The 26,027-nt window shown below is 42.4% G+C and overlaps 2 protein-coding genes across 2 annotated transcripts in view; both read right to left on the reverse strand.

The window, feature by feature from the left end:
• The window catches only part of LOC125722753 (protein NLRC5-like), a 519,818-nt gene extending 507,944 nt beyond the window's left edge, over nt 1–11,874 (reverse strand). The window contains exon 1 of the mRNA XM_048998943.1: nt 11,259–11,874. Coding sequence (XP_048854900.1) covers nt 11,259–11,542 — 284 coding nt within the window. The 5' untranslated portion in view covers nt 11,543–11,874. The remainder of the gene's footprint in view (nt 1–11,258) is intronic.
• LOC125722765 (NLR family CARD domain-containing protein 3-like) lies at nt 11,849–18,558 on the reverse strand. The gene is made up of 5 exons (XM_048998966.1): nt 18,431–18,558; nt 18,183–18,296; nt 13,999–14,062; nt 13,591–13,819; nt 11,849–12,968 (listed from the first exon to the last, which is right to left on the reverse strand). Exons 1-5 carry the CDS (start codon nt 18,490–18,492, stop codon nt 11,881–11,883), a joined length of 1,557 nt encoding a protein of 518 aa, XP_048854923.1. The 5' UTR covers nt 18,493–18,558; the 3' UTR covers nt 11,849–11,880.
• Nucleotides 18,559–26,027: the final 7,469 nt, after the last annotated feature.

Genomic DNA, 26,027 nt, shown 5'->3' on the forward strand with positions numbered 1-26,027 from the left:
AGCCTCTATTCAGTATCTGATGCAAAGTGACACCAGGCATGATGCAGGTGTCTTTGCCAGCATGAACCTGATGCAGTTTCATCAGGGAGTTAAGGGCTTTTCTAAAGGGCCCATTGATGTGATTGACTGTTCTGCTGAAGCTGAGCATGAAGTGGTGATCTTCTGATCATGGGTATAGAGGTTTAGTCTGCTGAGCCACATGGCCTGAGCCAAACTGGGTCTAAAGTCAATGGTGCAGTATTTCACGGTTATTTTAAAAGTGCACTGAAAGAAATGCTGTGCAGAATTTACGTAATAAAAAGTATTTGCACAAGTATTTTCCAAGTACGTTTAACTGCAGAACTAGTGAATACAAGTCAATTATAAGCATTAACATTATAAGTATTAACATCACACATTAACCATTTTACCCATTTTGGGGAGGACAGCACGTGACTCAGTGAGCCCCTGCGCCTATGATCAGAAGGTTACTAGTTCATGTCCAGTCTCAGCAGCATAGTTACATGTCTATGGGCCCTTGAGCAAAGCTGTTAACTCCTAGCTGGACAAAAAAACTGCATCAGGCTCAGGTAAGTCAAGAGACTTGCATCATGCCTGGAACCACTTTGTGTCATGTTGAATAGGGGCCTTTATCTTAATTGGAATATTATACAATAATTACTATTGTATAATTATTGTTTTTTACAGCGCTTGTTGTCACGTATGGTAAAATGTAAAGTTCATGTAAAAGTTTAGATTTTTCCTGTAGACTTTTCTCCCGAGTGTCTTACATGTCAAGTGTATGTTTTTAGTATGAATGTGGCTGTAGTCATACAAGGAAAACCACTGACTTGTAGTGAACTTATAAAAACATTATTTCACACACAGCCCCACCCCACTTGTCTGCTCCCTGCATTTCCCTTGGGCGTAGCTTCTAATCAGCCGCGCCTGAAGCTCGTTAGTCTTACCTCTTGTTCCTGCCCTTGTTAACCAGCCACAGCTGCCTTGTATTTACTCCTCTGTTAGTCATGAATATTAGCGTTTCTTAGGCCTGTGCTCCCTGTTCGGTTATTGTTCTCTCTCTATATGTGCTGCCCTGCCCGTTTCCCACAAAAAATTCCCCTGCTAAGGGTTTCACTTGCTGACAGCCTGCCTTTGGATCATCCTTCTCCCACCATAACATGACACGTTATCTGTTGTTATACAGTCAGGTCCATAAATATTGGGACATCGACACAATTCTAATCTTTTTGGCTCTATACACCACCACAATGGATTTGAAATGAAACGAACAAGATGTGCTTTAACTGCAGACTTTCAGCTTTAATTTGAGGGTACTTACTGTTAGGTTGAAGAAACTGTTATTAATCATTTTGTTATCACTCCTGTATGATCAGCAATGAATGTAAATATGTATATACATTATTTTGTTTTCCCCTAGTCTCATACTTTAGATTATATTAATAATAGCATTCCCACCTTAGCAAAACCAGAACTTTCTCTCACCTCCCTATTCTGCATGACTCTTGCGCCTCCCACTGACTATAAATAAAGGAGTCAAGGGGAACCACCCTTTGTAACACATTCTGCTGTAGTTTGCATTGCAGAGAGTGTGGGTACCCTTGCAAGTAAAAACTATAAAGTGTGTGTCTCGTAAATGTGGAGTTGGGGTGGAAACGCCGGGCGCTTTCCCCAACATAGAATTTGGTCCTTCGAGCCGGATCCGAGGAACCCCGAAGACGTCTCCAGTACGCCGAGAGAAGCGACACCGAAGTCTGTCGACAGCCACTCGAAGTCGGGTGCAAGAAAGACCTGTGATGTGAATTCGTCATCAGGCCGGTGGTTAGAACTGCGCTCGACATCTGGTGATGTCTGAAGGACCTCGGTGATGGAACAGAGAGCACACTACATAGGTGAGAAACACGGCGCCTAAGTGAATAGGTGGCCAAGTGAGACATACGGCACCTAAGTGAGTAGGTGGCCAAGGTATGCATGTGGTTAAGCTTAGCCGAAATTAAGCGGGAGCGAAAGTAGGCGTTGTGGGAGAGAGTGTACGGCGTTCTATGTGGATGTGTCCTTACAGGTTTTAGACTAACCTACACGATCCACCCTAAAAGCAACAACATACTGGTGACTGAAGGATAAAGGATGGGTTTCATCCCTGAAAACTAACACCGCTGCTCTAATAGGGAGCAGTAGAAGGCCGTGTTGGTGTACTCCTGAGGTCTCATGCCAGGGACTTGCTTTTAGGATTTTTTATGTTTTGTAGTGTATTCAATAAAAGGTAACAATGGGAAAAAACCAGAGTAAACAAATCAAACTAGAGGGAGATGAGAAGTTTATGGAAGGATATAAACCAGGATCAGGACAAATAAGTAGTCAGAGATGGAGGAAAAAACATGGGTTTGAAGGAAAACTCCATACTCCAGACATATTAAAGTTACAGGGAAACTTAAAACTGGAGATGTTACAGACTACCAATAATAAAAAAGGCCAAGATAGAAAAAAGGAATATGTTTTCTCTGATGCATGGTTAGAACAGAGTAAACTAAGAGATAATAAGAGACAACAGAAAAAGGGAAATAAGGAGAAAAAACTGCAGGCGGCTTTAATCACACTAGACGAAGAAACGGCAGCAAGACCTTCTGCCCCTCCAGCTCCTCCACCGCCCCCACAAATTCCTGTGCCTGCACCGGCGCTGGTTCCAGCCGCAAATAGACAAGAAGCAGGGGGGAGGGGGGGGGGGGGGAACCATCTCGCATGTTAACTCGAGGGTCTGATCCCTCTCTATATCCTGTAAAAGATTTGGCCACAGCTAAAGTACAATGGCATCCAAAAAATAACACAGAACAAGAGGAGGTAGAATGGCAGTGTCCCCTCGTAGAAGTGGCAAACCCAAATCGAGGGCCAAATAATGCAGGACCCGAAACTATGTTAGTATATAGACCCTGGACCGCTGAGGATAGAACAGCGGCTTTAAAAGGAATACCCCCGGTTGAAGAAGGGGTACCCGAGTTTTGGACTGCCATCCTAGAATTACAAAGTAGTTTTCATTTGAACGGCAGGGAAATGTACCGATGCCTAAGACAGTTGTTTACCCATAAATGGGGACGTGTGGCAGAATACTGGAGCCTGTAGGACTGTCCTAACCTCCAGTCCTCCTGAAGTCACATACTCCTCATCTGTCATAAATATAAAAACAGCAGGAGGCCAAACAGACAGTCATCAGTTAACAAACCCAGTTGCAGTAAAAGATAAGGAAACTGGGATTGAATGTCAAGCACAAGTGTTAATAAGCCCTTCTTGCCCTGTCAATCTGTTAGGCCGTGACCTTATGGTACAGATGGGCATTAGTGTAGTTGCCACAAACTCTGGCATGAAAGCAATCATAAATGAGGAAGCCTATGTTGTGCAAGGAACCGGAGCACCACAATATTACTGGTCTCTGGACCTAGGGGGAACTGCACAGACACGAGAATTGTTGCGAAAAACTAGAGAAAAGCAGTCCCCTAAACAAACCCAGTTCATGCCTGACGATGCCTTACACGTCACTATGTGGTACAAAGGCACCCCAGGACCAGATTATGCCTATGACAAAACGTTTCATGCCCTCCAAGACACTTGTATTACCTTACAACATTTGTATGTTAACTCCACTACTGGCTTTTCTGCTGCCTCAGTCATCTTATCTAACAAACAACAGGTTGTGTTCAGAGGGGAAACACCACACGTATCTCTATCAAAACCACCTCAGATGCAGTGGAGGGATGTAGAGATGTTCTTACAAGATTCCATGCACAGTTACAATGACTACCAACCCGTACCTGGCTCATGTTGGAGCTATGACAAAAAACACAATGTGTGGCGGTTTCCTTTGGGATGGAGAGTTCAAACCACTCTCACCACACACTTGCAGGACCCAACCTGACAAATTTTTTCTGTTCTGGAGGTGGGATCATGTCCAGATCTAGATCGCCTCCCGGAAGGGTTGTGGTCGTCCTCCCCCACTGATGTAGGACTGGTAAAGGGGTTCCCACCATACAAAGTAATTGTGAAATCAGAACACCGTCCGGTAGTTAGACAATACCCATTAAAACCTGAGGCAGAGAAAGGTATAGCCCCTGTAGTGCAGGATATGTTGGCATCAGGAATATTGCGAGAGACTCCTGAGGCCACTTGCAATACTCCTATCTTCCCCGTCCAGAAGGTACATACAGGGAAATGGTGCATGGTGCAGGATTTAAGACCAGTTAATAACATAGTGCAACACGCAGCACCAGACGTGCCCAACCCACACTTATTGCTCAACTCATTAACCCCTGATAAAAGTTACTTCTCAGTAGTTGATCTCAGTAATGCATTTTTCTCAGTACCATTGCACCCTGATTCTCAACATGTATTTGGTTTCACCTATAAGGGAAAAAAATACACATATACTAGACTCCCTCAAGGGTTTTCAGAAAGTCCACATGTATATACCATGGCCCTTAGATATTCTATGAGTACCTGTAAAATACCATCCCATAGTCAAGTGCTACTGTATGTAGATGATATATTAATTGCTTCAGATACAAAACAGCATTGTAAGGAAGCCACATTGTTGGTGTTACAGCATTTATATGATACAGGACATAAAGCATCAAAACAAAAATTACAATATTGCAGGGAGGAAGTTATATATCTTGGACATAAACTCTCCCAACAAGGTCGATCGTTGTTAGAAACTAGAAAACAGGCAATACAAGAGGCACCAAAGCCAAAGACTAAACAGCAAATGATGTCCTTCTTAGGACTTTGTAATTATTGCAGAGAATGGCTACCTGATTATGCCGCACTCGTTCAACCTCTGCAAACCTTAATTTATGGGAAAGACATGGCCTTAAAAGATAAAATTCAGTGGACAAATGAAGGAAAATTGGCATTCACAAACTTAAAAATGATGCTACAAACAAATGTGATACTTGCCTTACCAGATTATCAACAACCATTTACCTTATGTGTTGATGCTAATCAAGGTTATATGAAAGCGGTATTAACACAGCTGTTCGGGACAAAGGAAAGACCACTAGCATTCTATTCTAAATGATTAGATGCAGTAGCAGCTGGTTTTCCACAATGTTTGAAAACATGTGCAGCTGCTGCAGAAGCAGTAAAATTATCAGCAGAATTAGTGTTGTGTCACCCACTCACCCTGAAGGTGCCACATTCAGTTTCATTAGTTTTACTGCAGACACCGCTTCCGTTCCTCACACATGCTAGACATCTGACCTTAGTCTCACTCCTGCTTTCACAGTCAAACATCACGATACAGCGATGTGGTCCTCTTAACACTAGCACCCTTCTTCCGACAACGGAAGATGGAGAGCCACATTCGTGCAAAGCAGTTGTGGAAGAGCAAACAAAACCCAGAGCAGATATTTTACAGACCCCAATATCAGATTCAATGGTTGTTTATGTAGATGGATCAGCATCAAAAAATGATATGGGAAAAAATAAGGTCGGGTATGCTGTAGTTACATCTACTGAAGTGTTAGAGGCCAATGCACTCCCACCTGCTTGTTCAGCACAAGCGGCTGAACTCTATGCTGTAATTAGGGCATGCGAGCTATTCAAAAATAAGTCACTTACTATATACACTGATAGTCAATATGTGTTTGGAGCTGTTCATCACCATGCAAGAGTGTGGAAAAATAGAGGTTTTAAAACATCGCAGGGAACGTCTCTAACTCACACAAACTTACTGTGACGCCCGCTCCGTCCGCTCCTCGTGTGTGCCACGCCCCCTAATTACCCACGTGTGATTTCCTGATCGTGCCCAGTCGTGTCTTGTTTCCTGCTGCCTTGTTTCATGTATTTAAGTTCCTGATTTGTACTAACCCGTGTCTGTCATTGATGTTAGTTGGCGTCTTCTGTTCCCTGCCCCGGATCCCCTGAATAAACCCCTGTTTGCCCTGATTACGCCTTGTCTCCCGCTACCTACCCGCCGATCCGCACGATCGAGGCTTCGCTCGACCGTGACCCGTGACACTTACTACTTAGATTATTAGATGTTGTACAATTACCGACTCGCCTTGCACTGTGCAAATGTAAAGCACACCAAACCGATGCTTCCACAATAGCTAAAGGAAACAACTTTGCAGATAAAACTGCCAAAGAAGCGGCACTGAAACAGCCCACCTTATCAGTGGCAGACATTCTTTTCATAGATAGTGATGTGCTGTGTGATGCACAGATTCATGCTCCTAAAACAGAAATACAGAGTTGGATCAAGAGAGGAGCAATACAGCAAGGGAAAGTTTACTATATGAATGACAAGCCCATCCTACCAAAAAACTTATACAAAACAGCTGCCTTAGTGAGCCATGGAAATACTCATGTCTCAACAGGAGGGATGGTACATATTATCCAGCAATACTTTTATGCTATACATTTTTCTGATTATGCAAAGCAATTTTGTAGAACATGCTTAATTTGCTGTAAACATAATGCACAGGGTAACATGAGACCAAAACGTAGCCAGTTCCCCGTAGCTGAGTACCCGTTTCAAGTTGTACATATGGATTTTATTGAATTATCTTGGTCACAAGGGAAAAAGTACTGTCTAGTCATTATAGACACCTTTTCTAAGTGGGTAGAAATATACCCTGTAAAGCACTGTGATGCAATGACCGTTGCAAAATGTTTGGTAGGCCATTATTTCCCTACTTATGGCATACCTCATATTATAAGATCAGACAATGGGACTCATTTTGTAAATCAGACCATGTCCCTTTGTTCACAAGCATTAGGTTTTACGCTTAAGAATCATTGTGCTTATCACCCTCAGAGTGCAGGCTTAGTGGAGAGAACTAACGGCACTATTAAAATAAGGCTCAGAAAAACAATGGAAGAGACAAAAAGGCCGTGGCCAGAATGTTTGTCTCTAGTAAAATTGTGGATGAGAATAACTCCCATTCCTGCAGGATTAACACCTTTTGAGATAGTGTACGGAAGGCCGTTTCCCCTAGCAACCAAAATGAGTGATATAGGGAAAGTGGACAGAGAAAATACGTTGGCTAATTGGATGTGAAAGTTGCTATCATCACAACAAAAACATAGCCCCAGTAGTCTGCCAGTAAATTCTGTTTCTAACCAACAGGATAACTTGCAGCCAGGGGATTGGATCCTGGTCAAGGTCCTGTTGCGGAAGGAGTGGAGCACACCCCGGTGGGACGGTCCTTATCAAGTCCTCCTCACAACACCAACAGCAGTAAAGATCGCAGAACGACCTTCCTGGATACACAAAAGTCACTGTAAACCCATCAAGCCCTTATCAGAGGCCTCAGCGACAGAGTAGCAGTGGAAGTCCGCTACAAAGGCACAGTAACCAATAGGGTGCTGTTGTCTCAACCCGGTGAAGAAAACAACTGAACTGCACTCTATTAGGATGGCTCTGATGGGGTGGGGATGTGGTAAGGTGACTCTAGGGGTCATTCTTGTTGTTGGACTTGTATGGTTGTCCTTGCTCCCACTAGCTCCATTGCAGCACCTACGGCGATGGACCCATGACGACTTCCATCTGCGCCCGTTGCCTGCTGACCACTCACACCCGTTCATGAAGAACTACTGGTATCGATATGTACATGACACTGTAACAGCAAAAAATGTGACGAATTGCTATGTTTGTTCTGTGATGCCTACTCATAGTGAAGGACCCACTGTATATGGAAAACCCATGAATATGTCCCAGGCCAAATGTGCTGCATCTTTTGCAGGTATAGGGTACCAAAGTATTGTTTCACTTATATTTTCCGTAGATGGAGACTATGTTAATATCACCACTAATGGGTCAGGTAATATAACCGTAAAAACTGTTGTGCAAGATGCCACAGGAATATACCCAGATGACCCTGGGTTCCAAAACGGCACATTTCTCCAAGACTTTTGGGTGGATTTCACCGTAACTAAAACCAATGTATCATTCCCCTTTTCTGTCCAAATATATCAAGACCCAACCACATATAATCATTCAGTCTGCTACAAACAGAATAATGGCACTAGGTGGATCGGAGGCAATACCACGAATTGTGACACGACCTTCGTTAGCAGCATGTACGGCTCTCCTGTCTCATTCTTGGGGCCCAGTAATGGAACTTATTGGGTGGACGGAGTGGCTTGGTTATGCGGACCTCGTGCATACTTTGTCCTACCACCGAACTGGTTTGGAGTGTGCGCTCCTATTTTTGTTTCAGATCACACCTTCCTGATAGCACAGGGAAGTAAGGTTTCCATCAGAAGCAGGAGGAAGCGTTCGATATCAATACAACCCCATGACAGTTTGTGGGGAACAGACGTACCCCCTGAACATAAACTGTGGGGAACGGGCAGTAAAGTTGCGCTGTCCCTATTCCCCTGGGCAGGAGTCGGAAAAGGTCAGGCTGCGAGTAGAAACTCTAAATTATAGACTAGGTCTTTTCATAAATAGTTCGATACTAATTGATCAACAACAAAACGAACAATTGGACATAACCAGACAGATGGTTATCCAGAACCGTATGGCATTAGACCTACTGACAGCGGCACAAGGAGGAGTATGTGTCCTCCTGAATCAAACGTACTGCACTTACATTCCTGACAACGTGCACTCACCTAATATGACAATTGCCCTCGACCGCCTCCGTGACTTACAAAAAGTGATGACCATGGACAGTCAACCGCAGTCCTCCTGGCTGGACTGGTTTGTTACAGGAACATGGTGGTCCATACTGATGAAAATGTGCCTACCTTTTGTTTTGTTTTTTATTTTGTTTTTCTGTTGTTTTATAACTGTTATACCATGTTTGAAAATGTTTATTAATCAAGCTCTTAATGCCGCTTTTCGGACACACAGTACAATGTTTCTCTCCCTTACTCAGAATATGGAGACAGAGCCTGTTTCCAGCGATAGCGATGAAGAAGACATGTAATTCATAATGACGGCTGAGCCGAAAGCACCCGTGCAGGGCTCGGACCTGAAGTAATGGAATTAGATGTTTTTCTATGATAAACAGGAGGAACGACTCCTGATGGTTTTCTGTACTCCACAGTTAGGATGATGATGATGTGATCTAAATGACGGTTGTACTGGAAATGCTTTTGCAACTTGTACAATACTGATGTTTCTGATCATACTGTCATGATAAACAGGAGGGACTGTTAGGTTGAAGAAACTGTTATTAATCATTTTGTTATCACTCCTGTATGATCAGCAATGAATGTAAATATGTATATACATTATTTTGTTTTCCCCTAGCCTCATACTTTAGATTATATTAATAATAGCATTCCCACCTTAGCAAAACCAGAACTTTCTCTCACCTCCCTATTCTGCATGACTCTTGTGCCTCCCACTGACTATAAATAAAGGAGTCAAGGGGAACCACCCTTTGTAACACATTCTGCTGTAGTTTGCATTGCAGAGAGTGTGGGTACCCTTGCAAGTAAAAACTATAAAGTGTGTTGTCTCAATAAAAGGTGGAGTTGGGGTAGAAACGCCGGGCGCTTTCCCCAACACTTACATACAAATCAGGTGAACGGTGTAGGAATTACAGCAGTTTGTGTATCTGCCACCCACTTTTTAAGGGACCAAAAGTAATGGGACAATTGGCTGCTCAGCTGTTCCATGGCCAAGTGTGTGTCATTCCCTCATTATCTAATTTACAAGGAGCAGATAAAAGGTCTGGAGTTCATTTCAAGTGTGCTATTTGCATTTGGAATCCGTTGCTGTCAACTCTCAATATGAGATGCAAAGACCTATCACTATCAGTGAAGCAAGCCGTCATTAGGCTGAAAAATAAAAACAAACCCATCAGAGAGATAGCAAATACATTAGGTGTAGCCAAATCAACTGTTTGGAACATTCTTAAAAAGAAAGATCGCACCGGTGAGCTCAGCAACACCAAAAGAGTTGCAAGACCACGGAAAACAACTGTGGTGGATGACCGAAGAAATCTTTCCCTGGTGAAGAAAAACCCCTTCAGAACAGTTGGCCAGATCAAGAACACTCTCCAGGAAGTAGGTGTATGTGTGTCAAGGTCAACAATCAAGAGAAGACTTCACCAGAGTGAATACAGAGGGTTCAACTAAAGATGCAAACCATTGGTGAGCCTCAAAAACAGGAAGGCCAGATTAGAGTTTGCCAAACAACATCTAAAAAAGCCTTTACAGTTCTGGAACAAGATCCTATGGACAGATGAGACAAAGATCAACTTGTACCAGAGTGATGGGAAGAGAAGAATATGGAGAAGGAAAGGAACTGCTCACGATCCAAAACATACCACATCATCAGTGAAGTATGGTGGTGGTAATGTCATGGCATGGGCATGTATGGCTGCCACTGGAACTGGTTCCCTTGTATTTATTGATGATGTGCCTGCTGACAAAAGCAGCAGGATGAATTCTGAAGTGTTTCGGGCAATATTATCTGCTCATATTCAGCCAAATGCTTCAGAACTCATTGGACGGTGCTTCATAGTGCAGATGGACAATGACCTGAAGCATACTGCGAAAGCAACCAGAGTTTTTTAAGGCAAAGAAGTGGAATATTATGCAATGGCCAAGTCAATCACCTGACCTGAATCCGATTGAGTGTGTATTTCACTTGCTAAAGACAAAACTGAAGGGTAAATGCCCCAAGAACAAGCAGGAACAGAAGACAGTTGCAGTAGAGGTCTGGCAGAGCATCACTAGGGATGCAACCCAGCGTTTGATGATGCCTGTGCATTCCGGACTTCAGGCTGTAATTGACTGCAAAGGATTTGCAACCAAGTATTAAAAAGTGAAAGTTTGATTTATGATTGTTAATTTGTCCCATTACTTTTGGTCCCTTAAAAAGTGGGTGGCAGATATACAAACTGCTGTAATTCCTACACCGTTCACCTGGTTTGTATGTAAATACCCTCAAATTAAAGCTGAAAGTCTGCAGTTAAAGCATATCTTGTTCATTCCATTTCAAATCCATTGAGGTGGTGTATAGAGCCAAAAAGATTAGAATTGTGTCGATGTCCCAATATTTATGGACCTGACTGTATCACTGAAATAAGAAAAATGCTTTATAGTCTTATATGAACCATACGTTTAGTTTTTTTTTTCATATGGGGTTACTACCTTCAGTCATTATAAAATCTGGATTTCAGATTATCAAAAAACAAATCCATTATTATCTGTTATTAATCTACAAGGAGAAATAAATAGCATATTTTATCTTTTTCAAATAATGTTAATGTATTACTGCTGGACTGGACATTTTTCACATCACTTACAGAGCCATCCTGGATTTCTTGACCACAGGCAGCAGCCTTTGAAGACCTTCATCTGATCTGATGTATTTCTTCAGGTCAAAAACATCCAGCTCCTCATCTGACATCAGCATCACAAAGCCCAGAGCTGAGTACTGTGCAGGTGAGAGGTCATCTGCTGAAATGTTTCCTGAATTCAGGTATCTTTGAACTTCCTCTACTAGAGAATTGTCACCAAGTTCATTCAGACAATGGAACAGGTTGATGGTCCTTTCTGGAGATAAATTCTCCTTTATTTTCTCCTTCATATATTGGGCTGTTTCGTTAATGTTATATAATCTGGTTCTTGTCTGTCCCAGTAGCCTTTGTAACAGAGTCTTACTGGAGTCTGTTGAGAGGCCCAGGAGGAAGCGGAGGTAGAGGTCCAAGTGTCCATTCTTGCTCTCTAATGCCTGATCCACTGCAGTATTCAGCAGTTCAGCTGATGAGTTTGACAGAAACACATATAAAGCAGCGAGATACTCCTGGATGCTCAGATGCACAAAGCAGTAAACCTTCTCCTGGTACAACCCATACTCCTCTTTAAAGACTTCTGTGCACACTCCAGAGTAAACTGAAGCGTCATTGACATCAATGCCATTCTCTGTCAGATCTTGCTCATAAAATATGAGATGACCTTTCTCAAGGTTGTCAAAGCCAGTTTACCAAGTTTTAAAAGGAATTGCTTGCTGCATTCCTTAAGCTTAGTTTTATGGTTTTTCATATACTTGTCATTTTTTAAACTTGTCTGAAAGATCAGGAAGTGTGTGTACATTTCAGTCAGAGTCCTTGGAATTTCTCCCCTGTCAATCTCACTAAAAAGCCTCTTAAGCACAGTGGCTGAAATCCAGCAGAACACAGGTATGTGGCACATGATGAAGAGGCTCCTTGATGATTTCACATGTGTGATATTCCTGCTGGCCAGGCTCTGATCACTAAATCTCTTCTTGAAATACTCCTCCTTCTGGACATCACTGAACCCTCGTATCTCTGTCACCTGGTGGACACACTTAGCAGGTATCTGATTGGCTGCTGCTGGCCGGGAGGTTATCCAGAGGAAAGCGGATGGAAGCAAATTCCCCTTAATGAGGTTAGTCAACAGCACATCCAGTGACGTTTTCTTTGTTACATCAAACCAGCTCTCATTGTTCTGAAAATCAAGAGGAAGGCGACACTCATCGAGACCATCAAAGATGAACAAGACTTTGTACCTAAACAGCTCAGTGGATTGAAATGATTTCAGTTCTGGGACAAAGTGGTGAAGCAGTTCAATCAGACTGTATTCACCCTTAATCAAATTCAGGTCCCGGAAAGGAAGAGCAAATATGAAGTGAACATCCTGGTTTGCTTTTCCTTCTGCCCAGTTGAGAATAAATTTCTGCACAGAGACTGTTTTCCCGATACCTGCCACTCCTTTAGTGAGTACAGTTCTGATAGGTGTCACACGCCCACATAAGGCTTTAATTATATCATTGCACTTGACTGTAGTATCTTCTGTTCGCCTTTTCTTGGATGCTGTTTCAATCTGTCTCACTTCATGTTCATCATTGACTGCTCCAGTCCCACCTTCAGTTATGTAGAGTTCTGTGTAAATCTCACTGAGAAGTGTTGGCTGTCCTTCCTTAGCTTTCCCTTCAAATACACACTCAAATTGCTTCTTAAGTTTACCTTTGAATTCCTGTAGCATGAGCTGTCCTGAAAAGAAATGAGAGGAAAATTCACTAATTCTCACCGTGATCCTGACCAGTATCAGAGGAAGAATATTTTCAAAAAACACACTTTTTTTACACATACATATCCAGATATTTCCATGTGACTGTGAATATGAAACTGAAAGTTTTATCATGAGTATTTTACTGGAACACCGCATACAGGACCGTGAATAAGCCTTAGGCAGCCAAAGGAAATGTTTAAAGCCATTTATCTGGGTAGTAAGTGTATATTTGCTTAGAACCAAAAAACACACAAAACCCCTTTTCATTTCCCAAACCTCTCCTCAGGGGCACCACAGCCAGTCCATGTATTTGTTAAATTTCACCACCAGCTCACTTCATGAATTAATTAAATAAGTTTAAAGCTCCATGAGATATTGATCAGCCACATGAGGTGTGTCAGTGGTCAAGTAAAAAAATACATGGATATACTGCACGAAATATTAAGGTGATTTTGGGAGAGGTTCTGAAATGGCAAACACACTTTGACATACATATTATAGTAGTTCTACACCAATATGAAGACCATTTAAACATCCTTTTCTTTGGCTGCCTAAGACGTTTACACAATATTGTACATGTACATAATATTATAAAGTTCTTACTCTTGTCCAGCAGGTCAGCAAGATCATTTTGCTTCATGGTCCTCAGGATGTACAGTGTGATCTTCAGAGCTACCTCTCTAACACTGTTCTTCTGCATCTGACCATCACAGTCCAGGTCATTGTCCTCCTCCAGCTCAGGCTCAGAGCATTCTGGGTAATTCTGATCTAGGTACCTCACAAACGTCTTCAGCTCATCCTTTAGGAACTTCATGGCTTTTTCCTCTAGCGACTAAAATAAACAGTCAGAGTCAATTATTGCTACTTACACCAAACCTTTTCAGAGTTTCACTTGTGAATCATAGTTTAAAACATATTTCCTTTAACAGGATGAATTTCTTATTATACAGCTATATAAAATATAACCTAATTGACAAAACAGCCAAGAAAATATCAGCAATAAATACAAACCTTCAATATGGATGATAAACCCGATTTATCATGTAGATCTGAACTGCATTCTTCCATTTGGTCTCTGTGAATTAGGCAGAAACATAAAGTCCTCAATTCATCTACACAAATGTAATGGAAAGACTGAAAACCTCCCCATTAAAATTGCTGTTACTGCAGATAAAGAACAACTTTGTGGTATATTACAACACCAATTCCAAAAAGTTGGGACATTGTGCAAATTGTAAATAAAAACAGAATGCAATGATATGGAAATATCATAAGCCCATATTTTATTCATAACAAAGCACATCAAATGTATAAACTGAGACATTTTGCTATTCATGAAAAATATTGGCTGATTTTGAATTTCATGACAGCAACAAGTCTCAAAAAAGTTGGAATGGAGGCAATAGGAGGCTGGAAAAGTTAGTGGTACAAAAACCCAAAAGCTGGAGGAACAATTTGCAAATAATTATGTCAACTGGCAACAGGTGAGTAACATGACTGGGTATAAAAAGAGCATCTTAGAGTTGCAGTGTCTCTCTGAAGTAAAGATGGGCAGAGGGTCACAATCCCCCTAATACTGCACTGACAAATAGTGGAGCAATTTCAGAAAGAAGTTCCTCAGTATGAAACTGCAAAGAAGTTGAATATTTCATCATCTACAGCACATAATGTAATCAAATGATTCTGAGAATCTGGAGAAATCTCTGTGAAAAACCAGACTAGATGCCTGTGATATTTTGGCCCTTAGGCAGCACTGCATCACAAACAGGCATGATTCTGTAATGGAATCACTAAATAGGCTCAGGAATATTTCCCAAAAACATTGTCAGTGAACACAATTCGCGCTGCCATGCACAGATGCCAGTTAAAACTCTATCATCCAAAGAAGAAGCCGTATATGAAGATGATCCAGAATCACCGACGTCGTCTCTGGGCCAAAGCTCATTTAAAATGGACTGCGGCTGAGTGGAAAACTGTTCTGTGGTCAGTCGAATCTAAATTTAAAATTCTCTTTGTAAACCAGGGACACCATGTCATCCGGACTAAAGAGGAGAAGGACCACCCAGCGTGTTATCAGCACTCAGTTCAGAAGCCAGCATCTCTGATGGTGTGGGGGTGCATTAGTACATATGGCAGGGGCAGCCTGCATATCTGGAAAGGCACCATCAGTGCTGAAAGGTATGTCCAGGTTATAGGGCAACAGATGCTCCCATCCAGATGACGTCTCTTTCAGTGAAGACCTTGCATTTTCCCACATGACAATGCCAAACCACAAACTGCATCAATTACGACATGATGGATTCGTAGAAGAAGGGTCCGGATACTGAACTGGCCTGCCAGCGGTCCAGATCTTTTAGCCATTGAGAACATTTTGTGCATCATAAAACTAAAAATATGACACAGAAGATCTAGGACAGTTGAGCAAATAGAATCCTGTATCAGACAAGAATGGGACAACATTCCTCTCCCAAAACTCAAACAACTGATCTCCTCAGTGCCCAGACATTTACAGACTGTTGTTAAAAGAAGAGGAGATGCCACACAGTGGTAAACATGGCCTGTCCCAACTTTTTGGAGATGTGTTGCTGCTGCGACATTCAAATTTTCTCCTTACGATGATGCATTTTCTCAGTTTAAACATTTGATATTTTTTCTGTGTTCTGTTATGAATAAAATACTGGTTTATCAGATTTCCACATCACTGCATTCTGATTTTATTTACAATTTGCAGAACATCCCGACATTTTTGGAATTGGGGTTGTAGTTTGGAAAGATGTATCTGCCAAGTTAAGCTTTATTCACTGGGGCGGCTTCCTGATTTTCTCATGACAGCAGAAGAGAACCAGTGACATCAGGCTCCAGCACACAGAGACACAGCAGGCAGGAAGGACAGTTTTCTATGCAGCCCTTTGTACCCAGTGACATTTAGAGTGATTCACTTCATTAGCAGAGCTAAATACCAGCATTTGATTCACAATCCTCAGTCAAGAAACTGGTTAAATAGCCCGTTGGTTAAATTCAGCACCTACAGGGCTAATGGGCCGAATCTGTCCTTCAGCACCTACAGGGTTACCCCCTCCCCAGAGTGAGCACAAAGCTTCCTATGCAACCCGGCAAACAGTGAATCCCCCCCCCCCCCCGCTACCCCACCCCTCGATAAGGCTCTGCTTTGCTTATCAATGGAGCCGCCTGCTCTGTGAGCGACTGCCCCACGGCCGCGCCGGCCTGGGACTCACGGGTGAGCAGGGAGCGTCAGACGGGGGGGGCGCCTATCAGCTAGTTGCCTGCATCCCTGCCCCCCCGCTTCTGTACCAGCTGGTCCCCGGGTCCCCACTAGCCGGGGCGATACTGCTGCCTAAATATGATGAAACATTAAACATGTCATCATCCTGCACCTGTTCTCCATCCCAGTGGACATAATGTGCATGATGTCATCAGCGTGCGCCACTCCCTCTGGAATGTCCCACTGTATTACAGAATACTAACCGCTTCAGGGATCACCTTTTGGCTGTCAGCCAGCAGCAGTGAGGGAAGCTGCGCATGCAGGGCAGACTGCCTGAGAGCTTACAGGGCCTGGCGGGGCAGAGTCTGGCGGTGGAACACACCTGACATCTTATCTGCAGTCATATAACTGGCCCAGCTGCGCATGCAGGGCAGGCAGCCTGAAAGCTGACAGAGCCTGGCAGGGCCACGCACATTAGGAGCTCGATGGCTACCTCCAGATTCTGACTCATGCGGCCCCGGATGCTAGTGAACGTCAGCACAGGCTCAGTCGGAACACTCTGGGTCGCCCTCTGCGGCCGTAACGCTGCGGGTCACCTTCGTTGGCCGTAACACTGCGCGTCCTCCTCAAGGGACCGGCTGTCCCAGCTCCGGCTGATGAGATCCCATGCCGGGGGATCTTCCTGGATGCCGGGCTGGGCAATCCAAAATAGCAGCTGATTGACGTAATAATAATAATCAATACTTTTATTGTCCCCGTAGGGAAATTGCCTTTACGCCTCCCACAACTTGCTCTTTTTTTTTTTTTTTTCTCTCCATAGAGGAAGTTGTCTGCGAAGGACTGCCACCCGTAGCGGCGCCCAGGGAGCTGGGAGTTAAGGGCCTTGCTCAAGGACCCACAGTCTGAGGCGGGGTTTGAACCGGCGACCTTCTGATTACAGGCACGCAGGTTTAGCCCACAGAGCCACACACTGCTCCCTCAATCCTCCTCAGTCACAGAAGATGCTTTTCTTAGTTCTTGGTCCGTTATTCTGTCACGATCGGGCTGGTAAAGCGGGTGAGTGAACTGGTAGGCAAGTAAGCAGAAAGCAGGCTAGCAGGCGGTAGTACGGGAAAACGGGACTTTAATAAAGGAGCGGGACGGGCAAGACGGAACACCAGCACTTACACTTACAAACATCAAGAAACATCAATGACGGAAAAGGAACCAGGGCAAGACACGGACTGAAATACACAAAACTGGGCAAACATAATCAGACACAGCTGGGTACGATTGGGGAAGCACACGTGGATAATCAGGAGGGCATAGCACACACGAGGATCGTACGAGCTGGGCGTGACAGGATCAACAAATCGTCTTATTTTATACTCAGGGAACATGAACCACTACAGTGTCACATTAATTATGATCTGAATCGGCAAGTATTTAAACGTCACCTTTGGCAAAGGAACCAATAGTCTTTCTCTTTTTTTGTCTGATGATAGTAGTTTATTGTTTAAGCCACACAGTTTGACTAAACATGTTAAACTGAAGCCTTCGTCTGAGTATGATCTAATGAATTCATGAGAGTGAAATTATTTGTTATCAAAACAGAAATATCCATTTCGCATGTTGACAATATTTTGTCGAGTCATTCTTTAATGGACATGCAGGGGGAAACAGGCAAACCAGTTTTTTCCAGCTCTGTGCTGAGGACTGAAATTTAAAATCCACTTTGTGATTAAATCACTTCCTATTCCAGCTCGCAGAAAGTCAGGTTTTACAGTAATCCTCATATATTTACCTCAGATGTTTTAATATAGAATACAGACAAAACTTTTGTTTAAATTCTCAAGGTGATGGAATCTGCTAAAGTTAAAAATTGGTGCATTCATTATAAATATGTTATTTCCTCATAGCTTGTATGTGTCTCTGTGCCATTTGACTGAGAGTCTGAATGTCATTAACAGTGTTTGTTTAAATACACATTTACCTTTGATCTGCAGGAAAAGCTCCCTCTCTGAAGTAGATTGGTTGCTCCATTGATGCGTCACTCTTCAGGGAAACACAGCTGGGTACAGGGGAGTCTGCTCTCTCCATCAGGACACTGTGGGCAGCGAGAGGAAACAAACTCTCATAGTATAAATATAATTCATACAATGGGGACGACATCACACTGCTGTTTAGCCTTCTGCTATTTAGACCCGAGACATGCATGCTAGTGGGCTGTAACACTGTTACCTCTCAGGGCTCTTTCTGTTACACCCCACAGGGGGGCGCATTTCAGAAGCAGATCCATCCATTTTTATGCTGATCCAGACCAGATGATTCCTGCTGGGGCCTCTGTGAACATGAAGGGTTAATAGATGCATCCTACGTATAATCTTTAAATTGTATTTCGTAATACCATTGTGATTCTCATTAGTCATTATTATAAATATTATTTCACGTAATGCAAATGTGACTACTTCAATAATTCCACTGTCCTGCACAATAAAGTACAATTTTCCACAAAGGTATTGTATTGCCAAATTTAATTTTTACCGGTGTTCGGTTGAACCACGCAATCATCGGTGTGCGTTACGTTACCACATTTCGACAAGGGAGCACAACCCATCAGAACATCGGATCCTGCTCTTCCACTCCCACCTTCTCTGTTCTCCATGTGCGCATCTATGTAATAATGTTCTTGCAGCGATCACGTGTAACTTATTTTGGAATTTACCCCAAAAATACAGATGCTATTTTCTGATTGGCTGGTAGGTGGATATTAACTCACATCAGTTATTTCATCAAAAACATTGATAAGTAAATTCAGGTATTTTTAAATGATACAGTATTACAGGCCAATTTGTTGAAATAAAAAAAACATAAAATAATATACGGTCACATGAAAAAATTAGGATACCCTATTAAATATTTAGTTCTTTATTAAGAAATATCAAAATATCAACATATGAAAACTTCTTTCAAGCTATATCTGTAGATAAAGGTGATGTAATTACATCATCTACGCAAAAACAAGAAACAAATTCACTTATTTACGAAAAGAAATTGACTAAGATGCTAATTTCCACTGAGGAAAAAGTTAGGACCCCCTCACATTCATCACTATTTAAAATGCCTAGAGTTAGATTCAGGTGGCACCATATCAGGTGAAGATGGTTACACTCTAAAAAGAGAATTTGAGCTGTAGTTGAGGTAAAGCAATATTTTAAATGATTATTATTCAGTTTTCTGCTTTAGTCACGGTTATATGTGTTTTGGGTTTCCCTCAACTTGAAATTACAACCTGTTCTCTTAACTTGCTATTCTCATTTAAACCAAAGAGCTCTAATTAAGTTCCACTTATTGTGCGTCGTGCATCTGACGTCATGACGTCAAAGTCTTCCAGAATATTCCTGCTGCGCGGTTAAGACGCCATTATCTCGTTAAGGTGACTTCCAAAGAAAAGTAAGTATATAATACTGTTTTTAAAGTGTATTGTGTGGTGAAATAATGTATCCTGCTACATATTTATTGGTTTTCCTATGTTGGTGAGATTTTGTTGTTGAAGTAGTAAACTGAATCAGACCAGCTATCGTCAGGTTATGCGAACTCACGCGGTTTCGCGCTGTGGCCATATGATTCACCGCCATCATGATTCACCGCGAGTTTTTGGCGCTGTGAGTACGTTTCCATCTTTATGTGCGAAAAATTAAACGTTTGATTTTTTTGTCGGTCCTCGCGGAATATAACGTTTTTCTTAATAGCAGTAAAAGTTTAGTGAAACTTCTACTGCGCGCGCGTGTGCGTGCACGCGCTCTCGGCATGGGCAGCCATAACTTAAATTTGGAACGTTTTTGCTACCGCGATTTTGAGGATGGCTGTGCGTTAGTTACAATATTGAAAGGCAATTTTTGACATACTGTATTCTGTTCTCAACCTCAATTCTACTGCAGACCTTCATGATTTAGGGACAGTGAAGGTGATCTATCATGAAGCCATTCTAACTTTGATCACTGCAGGTGAAAGCACATCACATTCAGTTTCATTTGACATCGATGACAGTATCTCACTGGCATCAAATGACACTGTAATCCTTTCATCACCTGAGTCCATATCATCTCGAAAACGTCAGTGGCCAGAGGACTTTCCAATTCCTCCGTTTTCCTACGATACAGAACTACTGTTGGAGAAGGGCAACTCAGAGTATGATGTACACCACAAAATGTTGACTCTGACCTCTCGAATAAAGACTGATATCTTGAACAGACTAGCAGAAGAAATCTACCAATACAAGGCTTACCCAGAGGATGTACATTTTAGTTCAGTAGCGGAGGCCTTAATCAAAAGGCACCCTTGTTTGAAAGAACCTGGATCATTCAATGGTTGCTACGGTTGGAAACAGCGACTCAAATACAAAATGGGAAATTATAGGACTCATCTGAAATTACAGGGTTGTCCAGAACTGTCAGTGAACTCCCTGAAAGCAAAAGCTCCTAAAGATGCTTTCCCTGCTAAAAAAGTGAAAAAGCCAAAACGAGCAGAAGCAAACTTTTATCCAGGCTTCCCTGTTGGTGAGACTGTGGAAAGTCTTGAGAAAGAGAGGCTCGAACTTCTGACAGAGATTAATAGAAAGAACAATGAGAGAGTAGTTGCAGTCAAAATGGCTTCTACATTTGCCTACCGACGACAGGAGGTAGTCAACCAAGAACCCGCCATAAAGGACTTCAAGGATAGATGGCCTGCATTGTTCTGTCCAAAAGAGGTAATGAGAAATTTAGTGACCTTAGTGATCTTGTTTTTTGGTGGTGGTTTTTTTTTTTTAATTTTTTTTTTACATTCACTTGGTCATAATTTGTATAAAATTGTTCTTACTAACAGTTATACACACATTTGTCATACTTTTGGGGGCATGTTACTGTACAGTGAGATTGTATGTAGACTAAGATAATCATTTGCACTTTTTTGGACTGCCCTTTTTTATTTCAGATTAATGCAGAGTTCCAGAGGCTCATGGCAGTCCCTCTTAAAGAAAAATTCATGGCCCAGTTAGACCTGCACTCAAGTCAGCTCATCAGAGTCGTCCGTTCTAAAGGAGGAACAACCCGGCAAAAGACTGCTCACATTATTGAAACTTTGGACCAGGTAAACATGCTTAACACTAAGGGCCCGTGATTGTTTCGTTTCCTAACTAAATGTGTTGTCAGGTATTTACTTTATAACACATACCTTTACATAAAACTAATACTAATGTTACTTACTGATATGGTAACAAGGCATGTTTTTTTGCACTTCAACTTGCAAATGATTCATAGAATTAGGTTATCACTAGCAAATGTTAATTCCTTCCCTTATTTGACCTAGGGTAAATATTGTCAATTTAAAAAAGAAAAACACAAATGTTTCATTTGAAAAAGTTTTCCTAAATATTAATGTTGTCCCTATATGTATTTTTTCCCTTCAGAGTGTCTATATAAACAAGTGTCAAAATAAGTGAAACTTATAAAGATTGTCATTTCAGACAGAGGACATTCATCTTCGGAGGGAATCGGTTCTGAAAGCACTCATCATCTTTCTGGGGGAAGATCCAGATGATCTGATCAAGGAATATTTTGTAAGTTTCAAGTAATTTGTATGTCTACACATCTTAATAAAAGGGACACACATAAATATTCTAGATTACTATCTAGAGTCTAGTCTAGTTTGTAATAGGGGTGTAAAGGATCACAAAAGTCATGGTCACAGATTTTAAGTTACAGATCAAATAATTTTTTGGAACAGCCCTACCCCCAATAAAATGTTAAAAGAAAATTGTCTGTGTGGAGCAGCTGAGGTCATACAGACACAGATAAGAGGATGCAACAGAAATATCATAACTGTATTTTCACATCTGCTAATCTCACTCACTAGTCCTTTCAAGGGCTAATAAACTGCTCTATTATAATATTATATTAAATGATGTTGGATTCATATTACACTGCTCCACCTGCCACTACTGTCATCGTCAACTGCTTTGTGCGTTGTTCACATGAGCAGACAACTACTTTGCATCTTCACACAGCAGTTTTGTGTGAATATGTAGGGAATAAGTAGATCTGCTCTAAAAAAGCAACTGTAGCAGTAAAACTGTTTATAATATTGTTAAAATCAGGAAATCATCTGTAGTTCATGTGTCAAACCATCGAGGGTGATCAAAACAGATTGCACATCAGCTGCAGTCCCTTACAGCACTAGCTTGATCTATTTTAGATATAATAAAGTAAAAATGTTACCTAATGTTTAACACAGTGTTGCGTTCTGTAATGTTACTATTACATTGGGTCAAGGTACATGCATCTAGCATCAGAAAGAGATGCACAAGTTTGATTTACATGGGAGCTGTGCAAGGAGGAATCCCTGCTGTCAAAAACACATCTGAGCAACACTGACGTTTGCCAGAGACCATCAAGACACAGACTGGGGCTTAATGAACAATGTGCTTTGGACAGATGGATCTGAAACTGAATTAGTTGGGCGCAGTAACAGAAGACATGTTTGGCATAAACCAAAGGCAGCTTTTGAGCAAAAGAACCTCATAGCAGCTGTGAAGCTTGGGGTGGAAATGTCATGGTTTGGGGCTGCTTTGCTGCAGCAGAACCTGGCCAGCTCACCATCATAGAATCCACTATGAAGTCTTCATCATTTCAGAGGATGCATGTGCCAAGGAATGGCTTACAAGACAGAAATGGAGAGTTCTGGAATGGTCAAGTCAAAGCTCGGATCTGAATCCTATTGAGATGCTATGGGGTGATTTGAAGCAGAAGTGCATGCAGGACACCCTTCATACATCACACTGCTTAAGGAATTCTGCACTGGAGAGCAGGGAGAACTTTCTGCCAGTCGAGTCAGAGATTGATAGATGGTTATAGGAAACGTCTCATTGCGGTTATTTCAGCCAAAAGGGGAAATACTAGCTAACTTTTTCCTCGGAAGGAATTGGCATCTTAGTTAATTTCCTTTGTTAAATAAGTGAATTTGTTTCTTGTTTTTACATAGGTGATGAAATTACATCACCTTTATCTACAGATCTGAAAGAAGATTTAATCTTGATATTTCTTAATAAAGAATAAAATATTTCATGGGGTGTCCTAATTTTTTCACACGATTGTACTTATCCACACCTGGAAAACACCAAAATCAAACTCCATACTTTTCCGTACTGCATAGAAACTCTGTAAATACATTTCTCTATATAATTTCATATGATTTTGAATAATTTATTTATCCTAAACGACGCATCGTCCTACCTAATTCGTCCGGCGCTAAGCCTGTCTTTACGTAAAAATACCAAACTGTTTATGAACTAAGAAAAAAAATACAGCAATGCCGTGGTTTAGCCATGTTTTAAAAAATATTAAGCCTTGAGTTTAACCCAGGTTCTTCGGCCCGCTAGCAGTTATCCCCAACATCTTAAAACAAGCTTAATATAACTTCAAAGTATTATAATCTAGCCCCATGTACATGTTTAAGCGACGCTGTATATTAGGCAAAATCAGGATTGAGCATAATTAATTAAATATTATTATTATTCTATATTATTTATAGGGCGGCATGGTGGTGCAGTGGTTAGCACTGCTGCCTCACACCTCTGGGACCCGGGTTCGAGTCTCCGCCTGGGTCACATGTGTGTGGAGTTTGTATGTTCTCCCCATGTTGTCGTGGGGTTTCCTCCGGGTACTCCGGTTTCCCCCCACAGTCCAAAAACATGCTGAGGCTAATTGGCGTCGCTGAATTGCCCATAGGTGTGCATGTGAGAGTGACTGGTGTGTGAGTGTGCCCTGCGATGGGCTGGCCCCCCATCCTGGGTTGTTCCCTGCCTCGTGCCCATTGCTTCCGGGATAGGCTCCGGACCCCCCGCGACCCAATAGGATAAGCGGTTTGGAAAATGGATGGATGGATATATTATTTATATATAACGACTAATTACTTAAATGCCAATATTTAAGTAAGGTAACTGTTTTACTATTAGTTTAATCTGTTGATATTATATAATCTGTTATATTATATGATTATATACCTGGACGCTAAGGGGGAAAAGCAAGGAACCTGCCGCCAGCCCATCGCAGCTGTTATATTATATGATTATATACCTGGACGCTATGGGGGCAAAGCAGGGAACCTGCCGCTAGCCCATCGCAGCTGTTATATTATATGATTATATACCTGGACGCTATGGGGGCAAAGCAGGGAACCTGCCGCCAGCCCATCGCAGCTGATGTATTATATGATTATATACCTGGAGCTACAAAGGCAAAGCAGGGAACCTGCCGCCAGCCCATCGCAGCTGTTATATTATATGATTATATACCTGGACGCTATGGGGGCAAAGCAGGGAACCTGCCGCCAGCCCATCGCAGCTGATGTATTATATGATTATATACCTGGAGCTACAAAGGCAAAGCAGGGAACCTGCCGCCAGCCCATCGCAGCTGATGTATTATATGATTATATACCTGGAGCTACGGGGGCAAAGCAGGGAACCTGCCGCCAGCCCATCGCAGCTGATGTATTATATGATTATATACCTGGAGCTACGGGGGCAAAGCAGGGAACCTGCCGCCAGCCCATCGCAGCTGATGTATTATATGATTATATACCTGGAGCTACGGAGGCAAAGCAGGGAACCTGCCGCCAGCCCATCGCAGCTGATGTATTATATGATTATATACTTGGACGCTATGGGGGCAAAGCAGGAAACCTGCCGCCAGCCCATCGCAGCTGATGTATTATATGATTATATACCTGGACGCTACAAAGGCAAAGCAGGGAACCTGCCGCTAGCCCATCGCAGCTGATGTATTATATGATTATATACCTGGACGCTACAAAGGCAAAGCAGGGAACCTGCCGCTAGCCCATCGCAACTGATGTATTATATGATTATATACCTGGACGCTACAAAGGCAAAGCAGGGAACCTGCCGCCAGCCCATCGCAGCTGTTCTATTATATGATTATATACCTGGACGCTACAGAGGCAAAGCAGGGAACCTGCCGCTAGCCCATCGCAGCTGATGTATTATATGATTATATACCTGGACGCTACAAAGGCAAAGCAGGGAACCTGCCGCTAGCCCATCGCAGCTGATGTATTATATGATTATATACCTGGACGCTATGGGGGCAAAGCAGGGAACCTGCCGCTAGCCCATCGCAGCTGATGTATTATATGATTATATACCTGGAGCTACGGGGGCAAAGCAGGGAACCTGCCGCCAGCCCATCGCAGCTGATGTATTATATGATTATATACCTGGACGCTATGGGGGCAAAGCAGGGAACCTGCTGCCAGCCCATCGCAGCTGTTATATTATATGATTATATACCTGGACGCTATGGGGGCAAAGCAGGGAACCTGCTGCCAGCCCATCGCAGCTGTTATATTATATGATTATATACCTGGATGCTACAAAGGCAAAGCAGGGAACCTGCCGCTAGCCCATCGCAGCTGTTGTATTATATGATTATATACCTGGACGCTACAAAGGCAAAGCAGGGAACCTGCCGCTAGCCCATCGCAGCTGATGTATTATATAATTATATACCTGGACGCTACAAAGGCAAAGCAGGGAACCTGCCGCCAGCCCATCGCAGCTGTTATATTATATGATTATATACCTGGACGCTACAAAGGCAAAGCAGGGAACCTGCCGCTAGCCCATCGCAGCTGATGTATTATATGATTATATACCTGGACGCTACAAAGGCAAAGCAGGGAACCTGCCGCTAGCCCATCGCAGCTGATGTATTATATGATTATATACCTGGATGCTACAAAGGCAAAGCAGGGAACCTGCCGCCAGCCCATCGCAGCT

Source organism: Brienomyrus brachyistius, unplaced genomic scaffold (assembly GCF_023856365.1).
Source record: "Brienomyrus brachyistius isolate T26 unplaced genomic scaffold, BBRACH_0.4 scaffold42, whole genome shotgun sequence".
Classification (NCBI taxonomy): Eukaryota; Metazoa; Chordata; class Actinopteri; order Osteoglossiformes; family Mormyridae; genus Brienomyrus; species Brienomyrus brachyistius.

What these genes read in the sequence shown, in the direction of transcription:
- LOC125722765 (XM_048998966.1), bottom strand. Translation starts at nt 18,492, where the DNA reads ATGGATGGATCTGCTTCTGAAATGCGCCCCCCTGTGGGGTGTAACAGA. An exon ending in GCTTTTCCTGCAGATCAAAG is followed by an intron (nt 14,063 to 18,182) that starts GTAAATGTGTAT and finishes CCTAATTCACAG; the next exon opens with AGACCAAATGGAAGAATGCA. An exon ending in TGCTGACCTGCTGGACAAGA is followed by an intron (nt 12,969 to 13,590) that starts GTAAGAACTTTA and finishes ATTTCTTTTCAG; the next exon opens with GACAGCTCATGCTACAGGAA.